Source organism: Ornithorhynchus anatinus, chromosome 3, assembly GCF_004115215.2.
Source record: "Ornithorhynchus anatinus isolate Pmale09 chromosome 3, mOrnAna1.pri.v4, whole genome shotgun sequence".
NCBI lineage: Eukaryota > Metazoa > Chordata > Mammalia > Monotremata > Ornithorhynchidae > Ornithorhynchus > Ornithorhynchus anatinus.
The window spans coordinates 7,829,907-7,854,243 of NC_041730.1; the positions used below are offsets into that span (position 1 = coordinate 7,829,907).

Below are 24,337 nucleotides of genomic sequence, written 5' to 3' on the forward strand. Positions count from 1 at the left end.
AGGTGGGAAGGGGCGAGGTGACGGAGAGCCTCGAAGCCTAGAGTGAGGAGTTTTTGTTTGGAGCGGAGGTCGATGGGCAACCACCGGAGATGTTTAAGGAGGGGAGTGACGGGCCCAGAGCGTCTCTGCGGGAAGATGAGCCGGGCGGCGGAGTGAAGGATAGACCGGAGCGGGGCGAGAGAGGAGGAAGGGAGATCGGAGAGAAGGCCGACGCGGTAGTCTAGCCGGGATATGACCAGAGCCCGTAGCGTTAAGGTAGCCGTCCGGGTGGAGAGGAGAGGGCGGATCTCGGCGATGTCGTAAAGGTGAGACCGGCGGGTCTCGGTGACGGATCGGATGCGTGGGGTGAACGAGAGAGACGAGTCAAAGACGACACCGAGGTCGCGGGCCCGAGAGACGGGAGGGACGGTCGTGCCCTCCACGGTGATAGGGAAGTCTGGGAGAGGACCGGGTTTGGGAGGGAAGATGAGGAGCTCAGTCTTGCTCATGTTGAGTAAGCTCTTAACAAATACCCACATTATTATTACAGATCCAAGTGCGTAGATGATGCAGAAGGGAGAGGGAGTCGGGGAAAAGACGGCCTAATCGGGGAAGCCTTCTTGAAGGGGGTGAGGATTGTATTTGTTAAGCGCTTGCTATGTGCCAAGCACTGTTCTAAGGGCTGGGATAGAAACAAGGGAATCAGGTTGCCCCGCATGGGGCTCCCAGTCTTAATCCCCATTTTCCAGATGAGGGAACTGAAGCCCGGAGAAGTTGAGACTTGCCCAGAGCCACCCAGCTGACAAGTGGCGGAGCCGGGATTAGAACCCACGACTTCGGACCTCCAAGCCCGGGCTCTTTCCACTGAGCCGCGCTACTTCTCTCACATAAGGGCTTCGAAGGCGGCTGGGGTGTCGTCGGCCATATATAAAGAGAAAAGGGAAATTGTGCAGTTAGCCGGGATTTTTCCAGACTCCCCGAGGCTCTTCGGATGACTAGTTTTCAGTAGATTTGCATCTCTTGCTTCTGCTGAATATACCAGGCAGTTAATCGAAAATATTCAATAGGCCCGGAGAGCGGAAAACGAGACCGTTTTTCAGAATAAAGCACCAAGCGAGCGGACTGTCAGGGTCGGGCTCCGCCGACCTTGGACGCTAACCGTCTCTCTCTAAGCAGGCGTGATTACAGTTCAGCTAATCTCGCTCTCTTGCATAACCTCGAAATGGATCGCATCCCCAGACAGCTCGGTCTGGGAGGCTCCAGCCGAGCGGCTCGGCTCTGGTATTTATTAAGGGTTTACCGGCTCAAACCTGCCTGGCGCTGCGCTAGACGCCGGGGGAGATCAAGGGAGCCAGATTGGACGTAGGCCCCGTCACACCCGGGGCTGCCAATCTGAGAGGGAGGAAGAAGCAGGTAAGTATCTTCCATCCCTTGCTTAGACCTAGCTTTCAAAACCCCGCGTTTTTCAAAAATGGTATCTGTTAAGCGCTTATTATGGGCCAAGCACCGTTCGAAGGGCCGGGGTAGATACAGGTTAGGTTGGACTCGGTCCCCGTTCCACGTGGGGCTCACGGTCTCAATCCCCATTGTACAGGTGAGGTCACCGAGGCCCGGAGAAGTGATGTGTTGGTAATAATAATGTTGGTATTTGTTAAGCGCTTACTATGTGCCGAGCACTGTTCTAAGCGCTGGGGTAAACACAGGGGAATCAGGTTGTCCCACGTGGGGCTCACACTTAATCCCCATTTTACAGATGAGGGAACTGAGGCCCAGAGAAGTGAAGTGACTTGCCCACAGTCACACAGCTGACAAGTGGCAGAGCTGGGATTCGAACTCATGAGCCCTGACTCCAAAGCCCGTGCTCTTTCCACTGCGCCACGCTGCTTCTCTAGCAGCTCGCCCAAGGCGTGGTGGAGCTGGGATTAGAACCCAGGGCCTTCTGACTCGTAGGCCCGAGCTCTAGCCGTTAGGCCACGCTGCTTCTCGGCCACCCTGCGCCGGTACGAGCCGAAACGTGTTTCGAGTAAGAAACTTGATTTATTTGGCCCCACTCACACACACGCAAAATAAAGACCGGACTGTAGACTCGCGGTGGGCAGGGAATGTGTTTATTGTCAGAGGGTACTCTCCCGAGCGCTGAGTACAGTGTCTTGCACACAGGAAGCCCTCAAAAACGTGTCTGAATTAAATTGATAAAGGAAAAAGCACCGAAAAGTAGAAGCAGACAGTCAGGGACTGGGAGTCAGAAGGATCTGAGTTCTAATCCCCGCTGCACAGGGATTAGAGATTGGGGTGTAGGTGGAGAATAGAAGGGGACCCAGAACTGAACCTTGAGGGACTCCCCCAAAGTTAGGGCGTGGAGGATAGAGGAGGAGCCCACCCGGGAGACTGAGAATGTGCGGCCAGAGAGAAGCAGCGTGCCTCAGTGGCCTGGGAGTCACAGGTCGTGGATTCGAATCCAGGCTCCGCCACTTAGCAGCTGTGTGGCTGTGGGCAAGTCACTTCACTGGGCCTCAGTGACCTCATCTGTAAAAATGGGGGTGAAGACTGTGAGCCTCACGTGGGACAACCTGATTGCCCTGTATCTCCCCCAGCGCTTAGAACAGTGCTCTGCCCCTAGTAAGCGCTTAACAAATACCAACATTATTATTATAAGAGGAGAACCGGAGAGGACTGTGTTAGAGAAGCCAACATTGGGTAAAGTTGGACAAGGTGGAGGGTCCGCGGTGTCGAAAGCAGCTGAGAGGTTGAGGAGGATTAGAACGGAGTAGGGGCCGTTGGATTTGGCAAGGAGGAGTTGGTCGGAGACCCGGGAGAGGGCGGTTTCTGTGGAGTGAAGGGAGAGGAAGCCAGCCCGCAGGGGGTCGAGAAAGCGTCGGAGGAGGAAAAACTTGAAAAACAGCGAGTGTAGCCGGCTCGCTCGAGGAGTTTGGAGAGGAACGGTAGGGGGGAGATGGGGCGATAACTGGAGGGAACCGTGGGGTCGGGCGTGGGGTCTTTTTTAGGGCGGGGGAGACGTGGGCATGTTTGAAAGCAGTGGGGAAGAAGCCGTGTTGGAGAGGAAACAGTTGAAGACGGCAGTTGGCGAGGGAAGAAGGAAGGGGGCAAGCGTTTTGATAAGGAGTGAAGGAATCAATGGAAGAATTGAAGGGGCAGGAGGGGAGAGGGACTGGGTTGGGGGGAGATGATAATAATGTTGGTACTTGTTAAGCGCTTACTATGTGTAGAGCACTGTTCTAAGCGCTGGGGGAGATACGGGGTAATCAGGTTGTCCCACGTGAGGCTCACAGGCCTCATCCCCATTTTACAGATGAGGTGACTGAGGCCCAGTGAAGTGACTTGCCCACAGTCACACAGCTGACAGGTGGCCGAGCCGGGATTCGAACCCACGACCTCTGACTCCCAAGCCCGGGCTCATTCCACTGAGCCGCGCCGACGTCTGAGTGGCAATCACATCTTCAAATGATGTACATACCTTTAAATTATACGTGACTTCTATTGAAATCTCTCTTCCTCTCTAGACCGGAAGGACGTCATGGGCCGAATTGTACTTTCCAAGCGCCTAATACAGTGCTCTGCACACAGCGCTCAATAAATACGATTGAATGAGTGAAATTTCTCAATATAACAGGTGGCCAAGCGGCTAGGGGCAAAGGGATGAAGAAGGAGACGGGGTGGGGATGGGGGTTTGAGGACAGAGGTCTCGTCCCGCTCCCGAAGCTCAATGCCGATTTTTCCGGGGCCCGGGATGGCTGTGTTCCACCTTGGCTTTGCCCGTTAAGTTGCGGGTGTGAGGCGGATACTACAGCTGCGATGGGGTTGTCCCCCATGGCTCGTCCCCCAGATTTTCCCCCTACCCGTGGCTGCCAAAAGCATCTAATACTGGGGAGAACGCGACGGCGAAGCCTCAGCTCGATGCATTCGTTCGTTCGATCGTATTTATTAAGCGTTTAATGTGTGCAGAGCACTGGGAAAGTAGACTACAACAATCAAGAGCGACAGTCCCTGCCCACAACGAGCTCACGGTCTAGAGCGGGGAGACAGACATCGATACAGATGGACAGGCATTAATAGAAACAAATAAAATGACCGATGTACATAAGTGCCAGGGCTGGAGGGGTGGGGAAAGAGCAAAGGGAGCGTGTCAGGGTGACTCAGAAGGGAGTGGGAGGTGAAGAAAAGTGGGGCTTAAGTCATGAAATGTGCTGATTTAACAATTGCCACAAGAATGCAAATGATCAGCTTTGTGGTTTTTCCAGTGACACTGTACGGATCTGAAAAAACAGGATAGAAAGGACATCGATTCCTTTGAAATGTGGTACCGGAGGAGGCATTTGCGAATGCCCGAAAGACCGCCCGAAAGCCAAACCAATGGGTTTTAGAGCAAATTAAACCAAAGTGGTCTTTGGAAGGCCAGATGACCCGACTTGGATGAGCATATTTCGGACGCTCAATCAGGAGGATTCATTCCTTGGAGAAGATGCCAATGCTAGGAAATGTCCAGGGAAAACATGGAATACTAATAATAATGATTCATTCATTCAATAGTATTTACTGAGCGCTTACTATGTGCAGAGCACTGTCCTAAGCACTTGGAATGGACAGTTCGGCAACAGATAGAGGCAATCCCTGCCCAATGATGGGCTTCCAGTCTAATGGATGGTATTTGTTAAGCGCTTACTACGTGCCAAGCGGCAGACCGGCAGCTAGATGGAGAGAGACCGTAGCAACGATAACGGAGGAACCGTTGGAAAGGTTGCGGATTACGGCAGGGGACGGGACGTTCTGGAGAAAGTGTAGCCACGGAGTCGCTGCGAATCAGAAATGACTCGACGGCACTTAAGAAGAAGAAGAAGAAGTCTGGGAAGGCCTTTTGTAGGAGATATGCCTTTAGTAAGGCTTTGAAGCGGGGGAGAGTAATTGTGTGGGGGATTTGAGGAGGGCGGGCGTTCCAGGACAGCGGGAGGACGTGGGCCGGGGTCGACGGCGGGCCGGGCGACAAGGAGGCCCGGTGAGGAGGTGAGCGGCGGCGCCAGAGGAGCGGAGCGTGCGGGCTGCGATAGAGAAGGGAGGGGGAGGTAGGAGGGGACCAGGGGATGGGGGGTTTTAAAGCCAATGGCGAGGTGTTTTTGTGTGCTACGAAGATGGATGGGCAACCACTGGCGATTTTTGAAGAACCCGATCGAACCAAAGACGAAATGTAGGCTCCAGGCCCACATGTGGCCGAATTCAGGCATTTTATTTGCTTGGCCCTGCCTTGTTCTCCTCATTGACTCTGGGGCGTGACCCCTTCCTTGTCCCGGCCCATTCAGGGTCAGCAGCAACCGCGGACCGAGAGGGAGCGGCGTTCCTGCCCTGCCCGGTTGGAGCTAAGGGCGGCTTGGCCAGACAAAAAACGGCGTCGCGGGATCCGATCCCCATTTTGCAGATTAGGAAACGAAGGCTCAGAGAGGTTAGGAATGTGGCTGTTTATGGTTGTAATGTACCCTCCCAAGTGCTCTGCACACAGTAAGCGCTCAAGAAATACGAATGAATGAATGAATGACCTGCTACTCCGGAGGAAATTCTGGAAGGTTTGGGGAAAGTCAATCCAAAATGTCCTCTCGCTAGCCCTGTTTCAAACTGGCTTCCTCCTGAGGAGACAGCTTCTCGTTGTCAGTAATCCGTTATCATCATCATAATAATAATAATAATGTTGGTATTTGTTAAGCGCTTGCTATGTGCAGAGCACTGTTCTAAGCGCTGGGGGAGGTACAGGGTAATCGGGTTGTCCCCTGTGAGGCGCTCAGTCTTCATCCCCATTTTACAGATGAGGTAACTGAGGCCCAGAGAAGTGAAGTGACTCGCCCACAGTCACACAGCTGACAAGTGGCGGAGCCGGGATTCGAACCCATGACCTCTGACTCCCAAGCCTGGCTCTTTCCACTGAGCCAAGTTGCTTTTCATGGCATGTGGAACTAATGCTGCCCGTTTAAAGTTTAGAGAAGCAGTGTAGCCTAGTGGCTAGATCACGGGCCTGGGAGTTGGTTCTAATCCCTGCTCTGCCACTTGCCTGCTGTGTGACCTTGGGCAATTCACTTCACTTCTCTGGGCCTCAGTCCCCTCGTCTGTAAAATGGGGATTAAGAAAGTGAGCCCCATGTGGGACAGGGACTGTGTCCAACCTGGTTAGCTTCTATCTACCCCAGTGCTTAGCACAGTGCCTGGAACCTAGGAAGTGCTTCACAGATACCGTTAAAAAACAAAAAAAAAGTTCAGGGGAGCAGTGCATTTTAACACGGATACTCAAAATCTAGGGTGGGAAAACTGATTGGCAAGGAAAACTCAATCAATTAAGCGTATTGAGTGCTTACTGTGTGGGCAGAGCATTGTACTAAGCGCTTGGGAGAGTGCAATATAGCAATATACCAGAGTTAGTGATAATAGTAATAATGTTGGTATTTGTTAAGCGCTCACTATGTGGCAAGCACTGTTCTAAGCGCTGGGGTAGATACAAGATAATCAGGTTGTCCCCCATGGGGCTCACAGTCTTCATCCCCATTTGACAGATGAGGTAACTGAGGCCCAGAGAAGTGAAGTGACTTGCCTAAGGTCACCCAGCTGATAAGTAGCGGAGCCGGAATTAGAACCCACGACCTCTGACTCCCAAGCCTGTGTTCTTTCCACTAAGCCACGCTGCTTTCCTGCCCCACAGCGAGCTTACGGTCTAGAGTACGCATCGAGCCACCGGTTCTTGGGGTACGAGAGGAAAAGTAGTTTTCTTTGTAAAGAGGAGGGAGAGAGGAAACACCAGTTTTTTTTTAAGGAGGAAGTATTTCGATGAGGAATTTTTTCTTATGGTAAACAATGGCTTATTTTTCTTTTCAGTGTTCAAAGACAGCTCCCAAAAAGATCTGCTGAACTTTACTGGCACTATTCCCGTGAAATATCAGGGTAAGATTATCACCGGAGTGGATGGGGCTCTTCTGGAATGATTAGGGGCTACCTAATGAGCCCTGGCTGTAGACTGTTAGCCAGATAAAGAGACCTTTTAATAAACTCTCTCTTAGAAATCGAGACTATTAAACGGAGAAGCAGCGTGGTCTTGCGGAAGGAGCCCAGAGCCTGGAATTCGGAGGAGCTGGGTCCTAATCCCGGCTCCTCCGATTTTCTGCCGTGTGACTTCGGGCAGGTCACTTCACTTCTCTGGGCCTCAGTTCCCCCGCCTCTAAAATGGGGATTTTGACCGTGAGCTCCGTGTGGGACATGGACTGTGCCCAACCTGATTATTTGGCAGTTTGGCTTAGTGGAAAGAGCCCGGGCTTGGGAGTCAGAGGTCATGGGTTCTAAGCTCGGCTCTGCCACTGTGTGACCTTGAGCAAGTCTATTAACTTCTCTGGGCCTCAGTTACCTCCTCTGTAAAATGGGGCCAAGTCTGTGAGCCCCATGTGGGACAACCTGATGACCTTGTATCTACCCCAGTGCTTAGAATGTGCTTGGCACATAGTAAGCACATGACAAATACCATTATTATTATTAGTTACCCCAGCGCTTAGAAGAGTGCCTGGCACACAGTAAGTGCTTAACAAGTACCATGAGAAGGAAGGAAGATCTAATGTCCATTTTACAGATGAGGTAGCTGGAACAGAGAGACGTTTTGGGGTTTTTTTTGTATTTGTTGAGCCCTTACTATGTGCCAGGCACTAGTCTAAGCACTGGGTAGTATTAATAAGAATATTATTTTTAAAGTGCTTACTATGTTGTGCCAATCATCATTCTAGCACTGGGCTAGATACAGTGTAATCAGTTTGGACAAATCCCTGTCCCACAGGGGACTCACAGTCTCAATCCCCATTTTACAGATGCGGAACTGAGGCACAGAGAAGTTAAGTGACTTGCCCACGGTCATACAGCAATTAGAGGAGCCGGGATTAGAACCCAGACCCTCTGACTCCCAGGCCCGGGCTCTTTCCACTCCGTCACGCTGCTTCCCTGTCTGTAATTACACTGTGCCTGACTCCCCTACTAGACTGCAAACTTCTCAGTTGGGGGGGGATTGTGCCTTCTAACTCCTTCGAACTCTCCTGAGCATTTAGTAATAATAATAATGTTGGTATTTGTTAAACGCTTACTATGTGCCGAGCACTGTTCTAAGCTCTGGGGTAGATACAGGGTAATCAGGTTGTCCCACGTGAGGCTCGCAGTTAATCCCCATTTACAGATGAGGGAACTGAGGCACAGAGAAGTGAAGTGACTTGCCCACAGTCACACAGCTGACAAGTGGCAGAGCCGGGAGTCGAACCCGTGACCTCTGACTCCCAGGCCCGGGCTCTTTCCACTGAGCCACGCTGCTTACAGTGCTCTGCACACAATAGGCACTCTGTAATTACTATTGTTTGATGGAAAGCCCGCTTTTTCAATTTTTTTTTTAATCACTGGAGGTCTTTTGAGTTACACAAAGTTTCCAGTCTTTGGAAACTGGTCTGTAGGAAATAGCAAAAATGAACTGATAATATGCTTTTAGGTCATACTGTGTCTCGGTTCTGTGACGCCTCGTTATAGCCAGGGAATGTTTCTACTAATTCTGTCGTATTGTACTTATCCTTAACGGTTAGTGCTCTGCACATAGTAAGTGCTCATTCATTCATTCGTGTTTACTGAGCGCTCACTATGTGCAGAACACTGTACTAAGCGCTTGGAAAGTACAATTCAGCAACAGATAGGGACAATCCCTGCGCACAGCGGGTTCGCGGTTTACAAGGGCAGGCATCAGAACAACTAAACAGGCATCAGTATAAATAAATAGAATTAGAGATGTATACACGTCATTAATACAAATAAATAGAATTAGAAATAGGTCCGTATATACACAAGTGCCGTGGGGCGGGGAAGGGGGTAGAGCAGAGGGAGGGAGTCGGGGCGATGGGGAGGGAAGGGAGGGCTCGGTCTGGGATAAATAAATACCATTGATCGATTGATCGAATGGCTCAGTGACTTAAGTGTAAGACACCGGAATCTCCAACGGCTCGACTCTAAGCTCATTTTGGACAGGGACTGTGTCTGTTATATTGTTAAACTGCACTCTCCCAAGCGCTCAGTACAGTGCCCTGCACACAATCAGCGCTCAATAAATACCGCTGTTTGATGGATTGTCTGCTGTCTAGCAATCGCAATAGATTTTCTTTTGTCTCAACCAGGTAATACGTATTACATGCCAATTCGTTTTTGGATTTTGGATTCTCACCCTTTTGCTCCCCCCATTTGCTTCTTGAAGCCAACTCCAAACATGGGAATCTCGGTTGGCAAACACGTCGACGCTCAGGGCAGAATATACTTGCCTTACCTACAAAACTGGAGTCACGTAAGAGCTGTTTCCTTTGAAATTAACGTTACCTGTTTCCTCCCGACGGGGCAGGGGAATACAGAGGAGCGATTTTCTTCAGTCTTCACGGAAGTCCTTATAGAGGGGAGTAACTGGAAGCGAAGAGGGGAGAGATATTAGTTTCATAAACTGGAATCGGGAAGCCGCGTGGCCTAGCGGATAGAGCCCCGGCCTTGAAGTCAAAGGGTTCTCAATCCTGGCTCCACCACTTGTCTGCTGTGGGTGACCTTGAGCGACTCTCTTCACTTCTCTGTGCCTTAGTTACCTCATCTGTAAAATGGGGTTTAAGATTGGGAGCCCCTTGTGAGACATGAGCTGTGTCCAACCTGATTATTCATTCATTCAATAGTATTTATTGAGCGCTTACTATGAGCAGAGCGCTGTACTAAGCGCTTGGAATGTTCAAATCGGAAACAGAGACAGTCCCTGCCCTCTGACGGGCTCACGGTCTAATCGGGGGAGACGGACAGACAAGAACAATGGCAGTAAGTAGAATCGAGGGGATGAACATTTCATTAAAACAATAGCAAATAAACAGAATCAAGGTGATGTACATCTCATTAACAAAATAAATAGGGTAATGATTAGGGTAATGATTAGCATGTATCTATCCCCGTGTCTTGGCACAGAGGAAGCGCTTAACAAATATCACTTATAAAAAAAAAAGAGAGAATCGAGGACAGGTGGATTGCAAATTCTTGAAGCAATTTCTTCTGACTGATGATAAATTGATATCAGTGAGGTTTCTTGAGCTAGTGGTCATTATCCTGGTCAAGTGTTATTTATGAAGTGATGAAAAGAAAATCCTTTGCGCTCAGAACACCAACAGTGCTACTCTTCAATTATTTTTTTTTGGTGGTATTTGTAAAGCTCCAACAACAGTACCAGGCACTGTTCTAAATACAAGATAATAATAATAATAATGTTGGTGTTTGTTAAGTGCTTACTATGTGCAGAGCACTGTTCTAAGTGCTGGGGTAGATACAGGGTAATCAGGTTGTTCCCCGTGAGGCTCACGGTCTTTTTTTACAGATGAGGTAACTGAGGCACATAGAAGTTAAGTGACTTGCCCAAAGTCACACAGGTGGCAAGTGGCAGAGCAGGGATTAGAACCCATGACCTCTGACTCCCAAGCCCGGGCTCTTTCCCCTGAGTCACGCTGCTTCTCTACTCAGATTGGACCCAGTCCACGTCTTGCATGGGGTTCACGGTCTGAATTCCCATTTTACAGGTGAGGAAACTGAGGGCCAGAGAAGCCCTTATGTCTTGCCCGAGGTCACACAGCAGGCACTCGGCGGATCCGGGATTAGAACCCAGGTCCTTCTGACTCCCAGGCCCAGCCTTTCTCCACTAGGCCAATCCACTTCTATTCATTCATTCAATCGTATTTATCGAGCCCTTCCTGTGTGCAGAGCACTGTGCCAAGCGCTTGGAAGTCCGATTCGGCAGCAGAGACAATCCCTACCCAACAACGAGCTCACAGTCTAGAAGGGGGAGACAGCAACAAAATAAAACGAGTAGACCGGTATTGATGGCATCAAAATAAATAGAGAGAGCCATAGATAAATGTACAGCGTGAATAAAATAAATAGAGCAATAAATATGTACAAATATAGACAAGTGCCGTAGGGAGGGGAAGGGGGTAGAGCAGAGGGAGGGAGTAGGGAGAATGGGGAGGGAGGAGGAGCGGAGGGAAAGGGGAAACTCAGTCTGGGAAGGCTTCCTGGAGGAGGTGAGCTCTCAGTAGGGCTTTGAAGAGGGGAAGAGAGTGAGTTTGGCAGAGGTGAGGAGGGAGGATGTTCCGGGACAGCGGGGGGACGTGGGCCGGGGTCAACGGTGGGACGGGCGGGAACGAGAGTTAGCAATTGAGAATGAAAATCCGTAGAACTCTTATCTGTTTTATATCACCCTATTTCTCCCGCCCCTCCCCTTTATTAAGTGTCCTCGTGCCCATGACTCTGGCTCTGTAGCTTTATTTGCGTTCTTTAACGTCGAAGGCTTTTAGAAATGAACAGAACGGTGGGATTCCAGTTTTAGGTTCTGTCCACCGTGATTTAAAGCACCGGTTAACTCCTCGAAAGAAACCGTTGAAATTGCCAGTGCCCGGAGATGGTAACGAGTCTCTCCTTTGGTGTGTGTGTTTGTATATGCGTCTGTTCCTCCAGCCGAAATCCGTCCTCCTTGGATTAATCAGTGAAATGATCGCCAAGTTTCAGGAGGAACTCCCCCTGTATTCCGTGACGTCATCCAGCGAGAGTCAGCGGGCAGAACTGTTGGCTTATATCGCCAAGATCACCCAAGGTTTGTGTGTTTGCAGACAAGCAATTTTGATTGTTCTGCACGAATTCCACATTTTTTTTTTCCAGTTCTGGGGCGTCTACTGGACCTCCTTTCTCTCACGCTCTCTCTCCCTTCTTCCCTCGCTCCCCGTTTATCCTCGTCTATCGCTGTTTCACTCAGCTTTCTTTCCTGCTCCCTCTTCCCTTTTCCTGTCCTCTCTCTATCTCTCTGCCCCCACTATATCCGCTAATATAGGTATCCTTCCGATTTAAGACGTTTGGTATTTTTGTTTTTTTTTTTAAAAAAAAAAAAGCAGCATCGTGAATCTTTCGTTTAGAAGTCATTAGAGTCGGCGCTCAGTAAATGCTGATGATCAGGAGCAGAGTGGCCTAATGGATAGAGCACGGGCGGGCCTGGGAGTCAGAAGGACCCGGGTTCTAATTCCGCTCCATCAGTGGTCTGCTGTGTGACCTTGGGCCGCTCACAGCTTCTCTGTACCTCCACTTCCTCATCTGTAAAATGGGGATTAAGACTGTGAGCCCCGTGTGGGACATTGCCTGGATCCGACCCGATTATCTTGTGTCTGTCCCAGCACTTGGTACAGTGCCTGGCACATAGTAAGCGCTAAACAAATACATACAAAAATAAAAAAATCAAGAGGAGGGTGAAGTGCGGCAGTGGGGGGAACGGTCAGGGCCCCCTTCCTCCCCTTCATGGAGGACTTTTGCCTCATGTTGGTGAACAAGAAGTAGGGAGAAGAGGTGTGGCCTTCTGGAGTCCAAGCTTACCCCCACGGCTCCCCCGAGGTCCCAGTGGCATAGATAAACATTGCGTACCCCCAAATCTTGATCCTTTCGTATGAGAGGGACCCTCTTTCAGAGTCACCGAAACCATTCATCCAATAGTATTCATTGAGCGCTTACTAGGTGCAGAGCACTATACTAAGCACTTGGAATGTACAATTCGGCAACAGATAGAGACGATCCCTGCCCATTGACGGGCTTACAGGCTAATCGGGGGAGACAGACGGACAAAAACAATCGCAATAAATGGAATCAAGGGGATGGACATCTCATTAACAAAATAAATAGGGTAATAAAAATATATACGAATGAGTGGACAAGCACAGTGCTGAGGGGAAGGGAGAGGGGGAGAAGCAGAGGGAAAGGGGGGGAAGGGGGCTTAGCTGAGGGGGGAGGGGAAGGGGAGCAGAGAGGGAGTAGAGGGAAAAGGGGAAGCTCGGTCCGGGAAGGCCTCTTGGAGGAAGTGAGCTCTCAGGAGGGCTTTGAAGAGGGGAAGAGAGTTAGATTGGGGGAGGTGAGAAGGGAGGGCGTTCCAGGACAGCGGGAGGACGTGGCCCAGGGGTCGACGGCGGAAGAGGCGAGAACGGGGGACGGTGAGGAGGCGGGCGGCAGAAGAGCGGAACGTGCGAGGTGGGCAGCAGAAAGAGAGGGGAGGAGAGTTAGGAGGGGGCAAGGGGATGGAGAGCCTTGAAGCCTAGAGTGAGAAGTTTTTGTTTCGTGCGGAGGTTGATAGGCAAAGATAGATGTGTCTTGTTCAAAAATGAAATCCCCCTAGCCTCTTGGGGCCATCCAGGCCAGGGTGGTGAATATGTGCAGGCTAACCCAATTAATCATCTCCTTTTCCAGGTGTATCAGACATCAATTCAAAGAGCAGGGAAAATGAGGAGAAAAAAATCAACAAAATTACCGTGGTCGGAGGCGGGGAGTTGGGTGTTGCCTGCGTGCTAGCGATTGCTGCAAAGGTTTGTGATTTTACTAAAATCGCCATTTATGTCGTCTTCAAGAGTGTTACTTTTTTGGGGAAAAGTCCCAGAGAGTTTTATTTGGATTCTGATGTTTGCCAGGCAGAATAAATAAGTGGTTTCACTTGGTTTCGAGTCATTACCTCTTTCTCCCTTAAAATATTCTCAAGTAAATTGGTCAGAACAGCTTAAAGCTATCGTCAGTGATGTTGCTTCAGAATTACACGGTCATGGAATAAGCTTCAAAATAGCAATTTGAGTAAAGTTTATAACTGGAAGGGAAAAACCCGTTGACATGAGATGTAGACAAGTGGATTATTTTGGTGTCTTTTTTAGTCAGAGCAGGTTTTCTTTACCGTGTCGATTGACTGCAGCATATCCCCCTCGGGATTTTTTTCCCTGCAGCCCCGTCAAAAATTGGTATTTCTGAAACTACTTCATTTCTGGATCATTATTCATTCATTTAGTCATTCATTCAATCTTATTTATTGAGCGCTTACTGTGCTCAGAGCACTGTGATAATAATAATTGTTATTGTATTTCTTAAGTGCTTACTCTGTGCCAGGCACTGTACTAAACACTGGGGTGGATAGAAGCAAGTCGGATTGGACGCGGTCCCCGTCCCACGTGGGGCTGACAGTCTTATTCCCCATTTTACAGATGAGGTAACTGAGGCACAGGGAAGTGAAGTGACTTGTCCAAGATCACACAGCATTCATTCATTCAATAGTATTTATTGAGTGCTTACTATGTGCAGAGCGCTTTACTAAGCGCTTGGCATGGACAGTTCGGCAACAGATAGAGACAATCCCTGCCCTATGACGGGTTTACAGTCTAACTGGGAAAAATGAACCATCTTCCCATACTGGGAGTCGAACTCGGGCCGCCTGGGTGAAAACCAGGAATCCTAACCGCTAGACCATAGGGGAAAGACGGCGGACAAGTGGCAGAGCCGGAATTAGAACCCGTGACCTGACTTCCAGGCCCGTGCTCTATCCACAACAGCATGCTGCTCCTCATGTACTAAGTTTGTGTTCATTCGTTCGTATTTATCGAGCGCTTGTACTAAGCACTGTACTAAGTGCTTGGGAGAGTATAATAAAACATCCCTCTTTTCAGCCCCACAGCACTTAGGTACATATCTGTAATTTCTTTATTTTATATTAATGTCTGTCTCCTCCCCTCTAGACTGTAAGCTCCTTGTGGGCGGGGAATATCTGTGTTGATTGTTGCGTCGTCCTCTCCCAAGTGCGTAGTACGGTGCTCTGCATACAGTCAGCGCTCAGTAAATAAGATCAGATGACTGAACAATCAACAGACTCATTCTCTGCCCACAGTGAACTCACGGTCTGATGGGGGAGACGGACGTTAAAATAAATAGACGGATATGTGCAGAAGCGCTGTGGGGCTGGAAGGGAGGGATGAATTCATTCAATAGTATTTATTGAGCGCTTACTATGTGCAGAGCACTGTACTAAGCACTTGGAATGTACAAGTCGGTAACAGTTAGAGACAGTCCCTGCCCTTTGACGGGCGCACAGTCTAATCGGGGGAGACGAACAGACAAGAACAATGGCAGTAAATAGAATCAAGAATCAATGAATGAAGGGGGACGTCAGGGGGACGCAGAAGGGAATGGGAGAAGAGGAAAGGAGAGCGTAATCGGGGAAGGCCCCTCGGAGGAGATGGGCCTTCAATAAGGCTTTGAAGGGGAGGAGAGTCATTACTCCTTCTCGTCTTTGAGAATCTTAGCCTTGGTCTCTGAGGTTTTGACGGCTGCTGTCTCCTCTTTGAGAAGCCTCGTGGCCCAACGGAAAAAGCCCGGGCCCCTTGCCCTCTTCCTGTAGCGACAAGGCTGAGACCCCTGGTCTGGCTCTCTCAGAGGCCCTGAGGCGACCATTGTCTGGATTGCAGTTTTCAGACCTCAGAATGGTCAGCCGGGCCTAGCCGCCGGGCCCTCTGTAGCCCCGCGTCACTCCCCGTGGCTTCGATGTCGCCTTGCAGGGATCGGGCCTCCGTCATAATAATATCAATGATGGCATTTGTTAAGCGCCTACCATGTGGCAGGCACTTTACTAAGTGCTGGAATCCGGTTGGACACAGTTCCCGGCCCTCATGGGGCTCACAGTCTCCATCCCCATTTTACAGATGAGGTAACTGAGGCCCAGGGAAGTGAAGCGACTTGCCCAAGGTCACACAGGAGACAAGTGGCAGAGATGGATCCTCAGGCCCGTACTCTAGCTTACTGCTCCGTGCCGCTTCCCCTCGCAGGTCACGGAAGGGCTTTGAGGAGGGAGCGGGAGCCTACGCTCGTCAGCCTGGGAGGAAGCCGGATTGGATTATGGAGCGAGGGGTTTTTTGTGCGTGTGTTGGTTTTTTGTTTTTTCCCACAGTAAATGGTGCGTGTCCCACTGCTGTTCTGAGAATTTCTTTTTCTGTCCAGGGCGTCGCGGACAAGGTGGTCCTCTTAGACCTCTCGGACGGTGGAATTAAAGGAGGAGCCATGGACTTAGACATTTTCGGTCTACCGAATGTGGAGATCAGCAAAGGTCTGATGGTTCTGCTCTAGAGGAACTTGCCCCTGCGGATTCTCTGGTTGTACAAGCTACTGCTGCCTGCATTTGGCTTTAACTTGCGATAATGATGATAATATTTCTCAAGCCCTTACTGTGTGCCAGCCACTGTACCGAGCGCTGGGGTACATTTCAAGATAATCAGGTTGGACAGAGTCCCTGACCCACCTGGGACTCACAGTCTAAGAAGGAGGGAGAACAGGTATTGAATCCCCATTTTACAGTTGAGGAAACCGAGGCACAGAGAAATGAAGAGGCTTGCCCAAGGCCACACAGCAAGCAGTCGGCAGAGCCGGGATTGGAACCCAGGTCCTCTGACGCCCAGGCGCAGGCTTTTCCCACTAGGCCCCGCTACGGTTCCCGCTGTTGGGCAGGGATTGTCTCTCTTTGTTGCCGAATTGTACTTTCCGAGTGCTTAGTACAGTGCTCTGCACGTAGTAAGCGCTCAGTAAATGCGATCGACTGAATGAATAAATGGCGGATCAGAGTGTCTCTGAATTCCTCATCTGGGAATCGCGCTTTGAGTAAATCACACTTTGCCCAGCCCACTTGCAGTGGCTGAAATAGTAAGTGTTGGGACTTGAGACTGTGAGCCCGTTGTTGGGCAGGGATTGTCTCTGTCTGTTGCCCAATTGTACATTCCAAGCACTTAGTACAGTGCTCTGCACATAGTAAGCTCTCATTAATTGAATGCATGAATGAATGACCCAGATGAAAACCTCAGAAGAGTGGAGAAGGTAAAAGAAATTGATCCTGAATGAGAGAACCCGTCACTACACTTAAATAACGCTCACTTTGGAAAAAGGCCGAAACAGTTCTAAACAATGGATATTCTGAATGAAATTATAGGCGGGGTCAACCTTCTTTCCAAACCCATCTCCACAGGGCAATAAAATACGGCAGAAATGGTCAGAGAGCCTGGCCTTGTGTTCAAATTCAGCCTCTGCCACTTGCCTGCTGTTTAACCTTGGGCCAGGCACTTCACTTCTAGGGGCCTTGCTTCTCTCTCCCGCAAAACGGGGATTAAATCCTCCACTCTCCAGTTTTGTCAGTAAGCCCCATGTGGGAAAAGGGACTATGTCCGAACTGATGATTTTATATCTACCTCGGCGCTTAATGCAGCGTTCGGCACGTAGTAAGTGCTTAACAAATATCGTTTTGGGGAGGTTTTTAAGGGTGGGGACGCGGGCAGGTCTTCTTTCAGAACGTTGCGTACCGTGGTGGGGTGATGTTCCTATCTGCGTTTTCAAGCAGGAAGCTGCTGATTTCTCCGTGCCAGCAGATCCACTCATAGGAATTATGAGAGTAGTTAGAATTCAGGATTTGGCAGGCTTTGTTAACCTACTTGGGGACCATAAACATTGTTGAACGGATAGAGACCACCCCAGGATCAGGTCAGACTTTTCCGAAAGGATCCTTTACAGTACTTTCACCCGTGAACCTCCCTGAAACGTGGTCACGTCCCTTTTAGGGTCTCATATACCTTCGCACGTGTTCTAAGAGACCGAGGCTCAGCTGCCACTTTGGATGGGAGACTTAATTCACCATCATCATTTGTCCTGGCTCGGCCACTTGTCCGCTGTGTGACCTTGGGCAAGTCGCTTCACTTCTCTGGGCCTCAGTGACCTCATCTGTAAAATGGGGATTGAGACTGTGAGCCCCATGTGGAACAGGAACTGAGTCCAACCTGATTAGCCAGTATCTACCCCGGCGCTTAGTACAGTGCCTGGAACATAGAAAGTGCTTAACCACCACCAAGATAAAGCCCCCAATGAACAACAACAACAAAAAATTTTAATTTTTTCATCACTGACAACACTATTGCATAATTGACATCACTGCCATAGACTGAAATCACATAGCCCTCGTTTCCTATTCTGTGATGTGTCCTATTTCTAGTCTCTCTTTTTCAACCCTGAGAGTTCACTGTGGGCAGGGAATGTTTCTGTTTACTGTTGTACTTTATTCTCCGAATTGCTGAGTACAGTGCCCTGCACCCAGTAAGCGCTCAATAAATATTCTGAACCAGTTGGCCTGGCCGTGAAGATTGTATCTTTGTAGGCCACATTCTGTGCATATCGTATTAAGGGACAGGTAGCCATTCACAAAACGGGGAAAAAATAAAGCTCAAGCAGAGTTTGTTGGTCTCTTGGCAAAATGAAGATGATGATGTTGGTATTTGTTAAGCGCCTACTATGTGCAGAGCACTGTTCTAAGCGCTGGGGTAGACACGGGAATCAGGTTGTCCCACGTGGGGCGCACAGTCTTAATCCCCATTTTACAGATGAGGGAACTGAGGCCCAAAGAAGTGAAGTGACTCGCCCACAGTCACTCAGCTGACAAGTGGCAGAGCTGGGATTTGAACTCATGACCTCTGACTCCCAAGCCCGGGCTCTTTCCCCTGAGCCACGAAAATGATGCCACGGTAACCCTAGAATTCCTTGGCCGTACCGAACGCTCGGTCTGTTCTGCTACCGGAGAAGAAGCTCCTGGTAGAAATCAGCCATTAACTCTGAAACTCGGCCGATCCCCCTTCGTAAGCCCTGCGCCTTCTGAGCCCCCTCCTCGGCAACACGTACTGCAAAGCCGAGTTCCCCCTGCCGTCGGCGATGGCGTCCCAACGCGACGCGGTTCTGCTCCGTAACCTCCGGACGTTTCTGTTTTGTCCCTCAGATCCTTCCGCCTCTGCCCATTCACAGGTGGTGGTCCTCACGGTGAACTCTTTAGGGAATTCTCAGTCCTACCTCGACGCCATCCAGGCCAATGTGGATCTGTTCAGAGGACTGGTCCCTGCCCTGGGCCACTTCAGCCAACAGAGCGTCCTGCTGGTCGCCTCCCAGCCAGGTAAAAGGCCGATTCTCATCCGCTTTTTATTATTATTAGCGGTAATAATAATAACAATGGTATTTAAGGGCTTACTATGTGCCGGGCACTGTTCTAAGCGCTGGAGTAGATACAAGATAATCGGGTTGGACACAGTCCCTGCCCCACACAGCGCTCGCGTTCTTAATCCCCGTTTTACAGAGGAGGGAACCGAGGCCCAGAGAGACGAAGTGACTCGCCCGAGGTCACACAGCAGACGAGCGGCGGAACCGGGATTAGAACCCACGACCTCCTCACTCCCAGGCTCGTGCTCCATCCACTGGGCCGTGCCGCTTCTCCGTTTCCACCTCGTTTCTAGAGACCGTTCCGGAGGGCACCTCGGTGGCCGTCCTCACCGGGAAGGGAGGGAGGGGGTCTTGAGTCCTTGCGTTGAACTCTGATCTACCCCAAAAGATGCACAGAGCGTGAAGGTCATCAAACAGTCCTCCTTCCACTAGGTCTGCAGCGCTCAGGCTAAACTGGAGCCCGGCCGAGGCCGTTAAAAACGCTTTTTGGTCATTCGAAGGGTAGTTTAAAGATGGCGCATTTTCTGTTATCATCCAGAGGCCTCATCGAACGCTTTGGCTCAGTAGACGAGGCGAACCTATGAACGTTTTTTAACAGAATCCACAGTACGATGGTCGATTCATTAGCCAACTAATGACGGCGATTTGCTGTTAGAACTGCTCTTTGCAGCGCGGCCCCGGAGGATTGAAAAACGTTCGTCACGTTCTTCCCCCAGAAGGTTGCATCCTTACGTAAGCTCCCCGTGGGCAGGGAGCGTGGCTGCCGTCTCTGTCGTATTAATAACGATGGCATTTGGTAAGCACTCCCTATGTGCCGAGCACTGTTCTAAACGCTGGGGTAGATACGAGGTAATCAGGTTGTCCCCCGTGGGGCCCACTGTCTCAGTCCCCATTTTGCAGGTGAGGGAACTGAGGCGCAGAGGAGTTGAGCGACTCGCCCAAAGTCTCAGAGCAAGTGGCGGAGCCGATATTCGAACCCTCGACCTCTGACTCCCGAGCCCGGGCTCTTTCCACGTATTGAAGTCAGTCGTATTTATTGAGCGCTTGTGGTGCAGAGCACTATCCTAAGCGGTTGGGAGAGGTCAACATAATCCAACAGACCCATTCCCTGCCCACCACAAGCATATAGTCTAGCGGGGGAGACGGACGTTAATAGAAATAAGTAAAATTACAGATATTTACATAAGTGCTGAGGGGCTGGGAGGGGGATGAATAAAGTCAGGGCGATGCAGAAAGGAGTGGGGGAAGAGGAAAGGAGGGCTTAGTCAGGGAAGGCCTCTCGGAGGAGGTGGGCCTTCAATAAGGCTTTGAAGTTTCGGGGAGAGTAATAGGGAAGCAGCGTGGCTCAGCGGAACGAGCCCGGGCTTGGGAGTCAGAGGTCGTGGATTCTAATCCTGGCTCTTCCACTCGCCAGCTGTGTGACTGGGGGGCAAGTCACTTAAAAATGGTGGTATTTGTTAAGCGCTTACTATGTGCAAAGCACTGTTCTAAGCCCTGGGGGATACAAGGAGGTCAGGTTGTCCCACGTGGGGCTCACAGTTTTCATCCCCATTTTACAGATGAGGTAACCGAGGCACAGAGAAGTTAAGTGACTTGCCCAAGCTCACACAGCTGACAAGTGGCGGAGCCGGGCTTAGAACCCGTGACTTCTGACTCCCAAGCCTGGGTTCTTTCCACTGAGCCAAGCTGCTTCTCTCTGTGCCTCAGTTCCCTCATCTGTAAAATGGGGATGAAGACTGTGAGCCCCACGTGGGACAACCTGATTCCCCTGTATCTACCCCAGCACTGAGAACAGTGCTCTGCACCTAGTAAGCGCTTAAATACCAACGTTATTATTGTCAGATTTGAGGAGGGAGGGCGTTCCAGGCTAGAGGCGGGACATGGGCGAGAGGGCGGCGGCGAAGTAGGATCGAGGTACAGCGGGAAGGTTGGCACTAGAGGAGCGAAGTGTGCGGGCTGGGCTGTAGTAGCAGAGTAGCGAGGGGAGGCAGGAGGGGGCAAGGTGATGGAGGGCTTTAAATCCGACGGGTGAGGAGTTTTTGTTTGTCACGGAGGTGGATGGACAACCCCTGGAGGGTCTTGAATGGGAAAACGTGGTCTGAACGTTTTTGGAGACAATCGATGGAGGCAACAGAGTGCAATATGGACCGGAGTAGGGAGAGACAGGAGGCAGGGAGGTCAGCAAGGAGGCTGATTTGGTCAGCAAGGCAGGATAGGGTAAGCGAGCCCGTCATTTAATAATAATAATAATAATAATAATGTTGGTATTTGTTAAGCGCTTACTATGTGCCGAGCACTGTTCTAAGCGCTGGGGTAGACATAGGGGAATCAGGTTGTCCCACGTGGGGCTCCCAGTCTTAATCCCCATTTGACAGATGAGGGAACTGAGGCCCAGAGAAGTGAAGTGACTCGCCCACAGTCACACAGCCGACAAGTGGCAGAGCTGGGATTCGAACTCATGAGCCCTGACTCCAAAGCCCGTGCTCTTTCCACTGAGCCATGAGCTCTAGACCCTCCTCTGCCTGGACGCTGTCGGCCGACCCGCTTCCTGATGGCCTAGGGTGTCGGAGGTCCCCGCCGGGGCGGAGAGTGGCCGGGGGGTGTGTGCGGGGTAGGTGGGTGTGTGTGTGTGTGTGTGTGTGTGTGTGGGCCTGTGACCCGTTCGTCCCAGCGCGAGCCGGCTTCCCCACCACCACCACCACCACCACCCCTGCCCCCGCCGCCCCACCTCTCTCCCCCGCGGGACCTAGTCGCTTCGTGGCCTTGCCCGCTCGAAGGACCCGCTGGGGCGTTTGGGCCGGTGCGCGAGGGCCGCCCCCCAACGCGTCTCATGCTTCTCATGAGTCTCACGCTGCTCATTTAGACCGTGAGCCCGTCATCGGGCAGGGATTGTCTCTCTCTGTTGCCACGTTGGGCATTCCAAGCGCTTAGTACGGTGCTCTGCACATAGTAGCGTGCTCAGGGGAAAGAGCCCGGGCTTGGGAGTCAGAGGTCATGGGTTCATATCTCCGCTCTGCCACCTGTCAGCTGTGTGACTGTCGGCAAGTCACTTCACATCTCTGGGCCTCAGTTCCCTCATCTGTAAAATGGGGATGAAGAACGTGAGCCTCACGTGGGACAACCTGATGACCCTGTGTCTACCCCAGCACTTAGAACAGTGCTCTGCACATAGTAAGTGCTCAACAAATACCAACATTATTATTATTATTATTATCCTTAATGGAAAGTTTTGCTCTGATCTGGAGGTGGCAGGGCTAGTCAGTCAGAGTCGTATTTATGGAGCGCTTACTCTGTTTAGAGCACTGGAATTAGACCTTGGGAAAGTGCAGTAGAACAATAAACGAACCCGTTCCCCGCCGTAAGGAGCTTACTGTCTAGGGGGGAGACAGATATCAATATAAATGAATAAATTACAGCTAGGTACGTAAGTGCTGTGGGGCTCAGAGGGGGATTCCTTCAGTCGTATTTAGTAAACACTGTGCACAGAGACTGTACTGAGCGCTTGGGAAAAGTACAGTACAATAATAAACAGTGACGTTCCCTGCCCACAGTGGACTTACAGTCTGGAGCGGGGGAGACAGATATCAACACAAATCGATAAAACGACAGATATGGACCTAAGTGCTGCAGGGTCAAGGGGGGGGAAGAGCAAAGGGAGCAAGTCAGGGTGACGCAGAGGGGAGTGGGAGATGAGGAAAAGTGGGGCTGAGTCTGGGAAGGTCTTTCAGGGATGAATAAAGAACGAAGAAACTAAAGGAGCAGGCAGTGCCTTTGATTTGCTCTCTGAAGCCTCTCTCCTCCCAGTCTGCAAGTATTTTTTTTTTTCTTTATGACGTCTCTTAAGCACTTACTGTGTGCCAAGCACCCTTCTCAGTCTTAGGGTAGATACGAGCTTATCTGGTTGGACCCAGTCCCCGTCCCCCTCCTGGGAGCCTCATGTTACGGATGAGGTAACTGAGGCACAGAGAAATTCGGAGACTTGCCCGAGGTCACCCAGCAAGCAGTTGGCAGAGCCGGATTAGAAGCCGGGTCCTCTGACGACCAGGCCCGGAGTCTTTCCTCTAGGCCGCGCTGCTTGGATGGGCCCGTGGGTCTGGTGCAGATTCTGAGGAAAATCCTCCTTTGTCTGGAGGAAAACACGTAAACGTGTGGGAAAGGATGGACGTTAGCCTTTTTTCATGGAGCGGAGCAGTCGTTTTACTTGGTTATACGAAAATGTCATTTTTTTCCTTAAATGATATTACGTCTGAGTCAGAGAGGGATATTAGAAACAAGTCCCCTGAGTGGCAGCGAGCAATCTCCCACCCGATCTGCTTCCCCCAGTTAATAGGAAACACGACTCCCGTAATTGCCGACTCGGTTATGGCTTAAACAAAAACGTATTTGGCTTCGTCTGCCGGGACCTGTGTTGCTCGACAGGTTCGTTTTTAAAATGCCGGGTTCAGCCCCGCTGAAACAAAAGGACAGAACGTGACAAAAGAAGGTTGAGTTTTCAGTGATTCGGCAGAGAGATGTGTCAGTCTCTGAAATGGATCGTTCCCAACCATTCGTCTCCATCGCAGTCTTTTGAATATTTCGGAAGACTTAACACCCACTATTTTTGAAAGCTCGTAGGTTTTCTGAATTGGCCTTTCAGTGAATTGTCCACAGTTTGATTTTGAGTAACCCAGAATCACGAGGTAAAGAAAGCGGACTAAAAGTCAAAAGGGAAGATCAATAAATGGCCAAGTCGATCCCGTCTGTTAGAATTACGTTTTGGAATCAAGAGAATAAAGACAATCTTAAAGTTAGTAGGTTTTGGCAGTCAACCGGTCTTATTGTCTAACGATCGGTACCGGGACGTCTTGATCCTTTGATCACTTGCCACAATATAGCTAGTCCATAGCTTTCTGCCCTTCTGTGTCGCCCCGACTCGCTCCCTTTATTCATCCCTTCTCCTAGTCCCACAGCATTTATGTCCATATCTGTAATTATTTGTTTCTATTAATACCTGTCTCCCCCTCCAGATTGTAAGCTCGCTGGGGGCAGGGAACGTGTCCGTTACATTGTTAGAGTTCTCCCAACCGCTTAGTACAATGCTCTGCACACAGTAAGCGCTCAATAAACGCAAACCGATCGATCGATCGACTTCTTTCCTAAAAAAGAAAATAGAGTGGCCTGCCGGGGAGTTGGAGCAGCAGCTCCGTTTCTAGAATTTGATCGTTTCTACTTTGTCTCCATCAGTGGAAATCATGGCTTACGTGGCTTGGAAACTGAGCTCGTTTCCCGAAAACCAAGTGATCGGAATTGGCTGCAATCTGGATTCGGAGCGGTTCCGGTACATCGTTGCCAACGTCTTGAAAGCGCAGACCCCAGGGAAGGGCGTGTGGATCATTGGCGAGCAAGGGAACGACAAAGGTAACAGTGGGTCGATCCTCTCTCTCCCCTTTCCCCGCCCGTGGTGCTTTCCACACCGGCCGCCCGGCCCGGCCAGCCCGCCCTGCCGAGACCGG

The 24,337-nt window shown here is 50.5% G+C and overlaps 1 protein-coding gene across 5 annotated transcripts in view; it reads left to right on the forward strand.

Annotated features, from left to right (window-relative positions):
* The window catches only part of UEVLD (UEV and lactate/malate dehyrogenase domains), a 41,393-nt gene that overhangs the window by 7,658 nt on the left and 9,398 nt on the right, over window positions 1-24,337 (forward strand). For 3 of the 5 annotated variants that reach the window (XM_029060934.2, XM_029060935.2, XM_029060938.2), the window contains 7 exons: window positions 6,846-6,911; window positions 9,155-9,318; window positions 11,505-11,640; window positions 13,269-13,384; window positions 15,828-15,933; window positions 18,631-18,801; window positions 24,069-24,242. In XM_029060934.2, coding sequence (XP_028916767.1) covers window positions 6,846-6,911; window positions 9,155-9,318; window positions 11,505-11,640; window positions 13,269-13,384; window positions 15,828-15,933; window positions 18,631-18,801; window positions 24,069-24,242 — 933 coding nt within the window. The remainder of the gene's footprint in view (window positions 1-6,845; window positions 6,912-9,154; window positions 9,319-11,504; window positions 11,641-13,268; window positions 13,385-15,827; window positions 15,934-18,630; window positions 18,802-24,068; window positions 24,243-24,337) is intronic. The other 2 variants (XM_029060937.2, XM_029060936.2) reach the window with 2 other exon arrangements.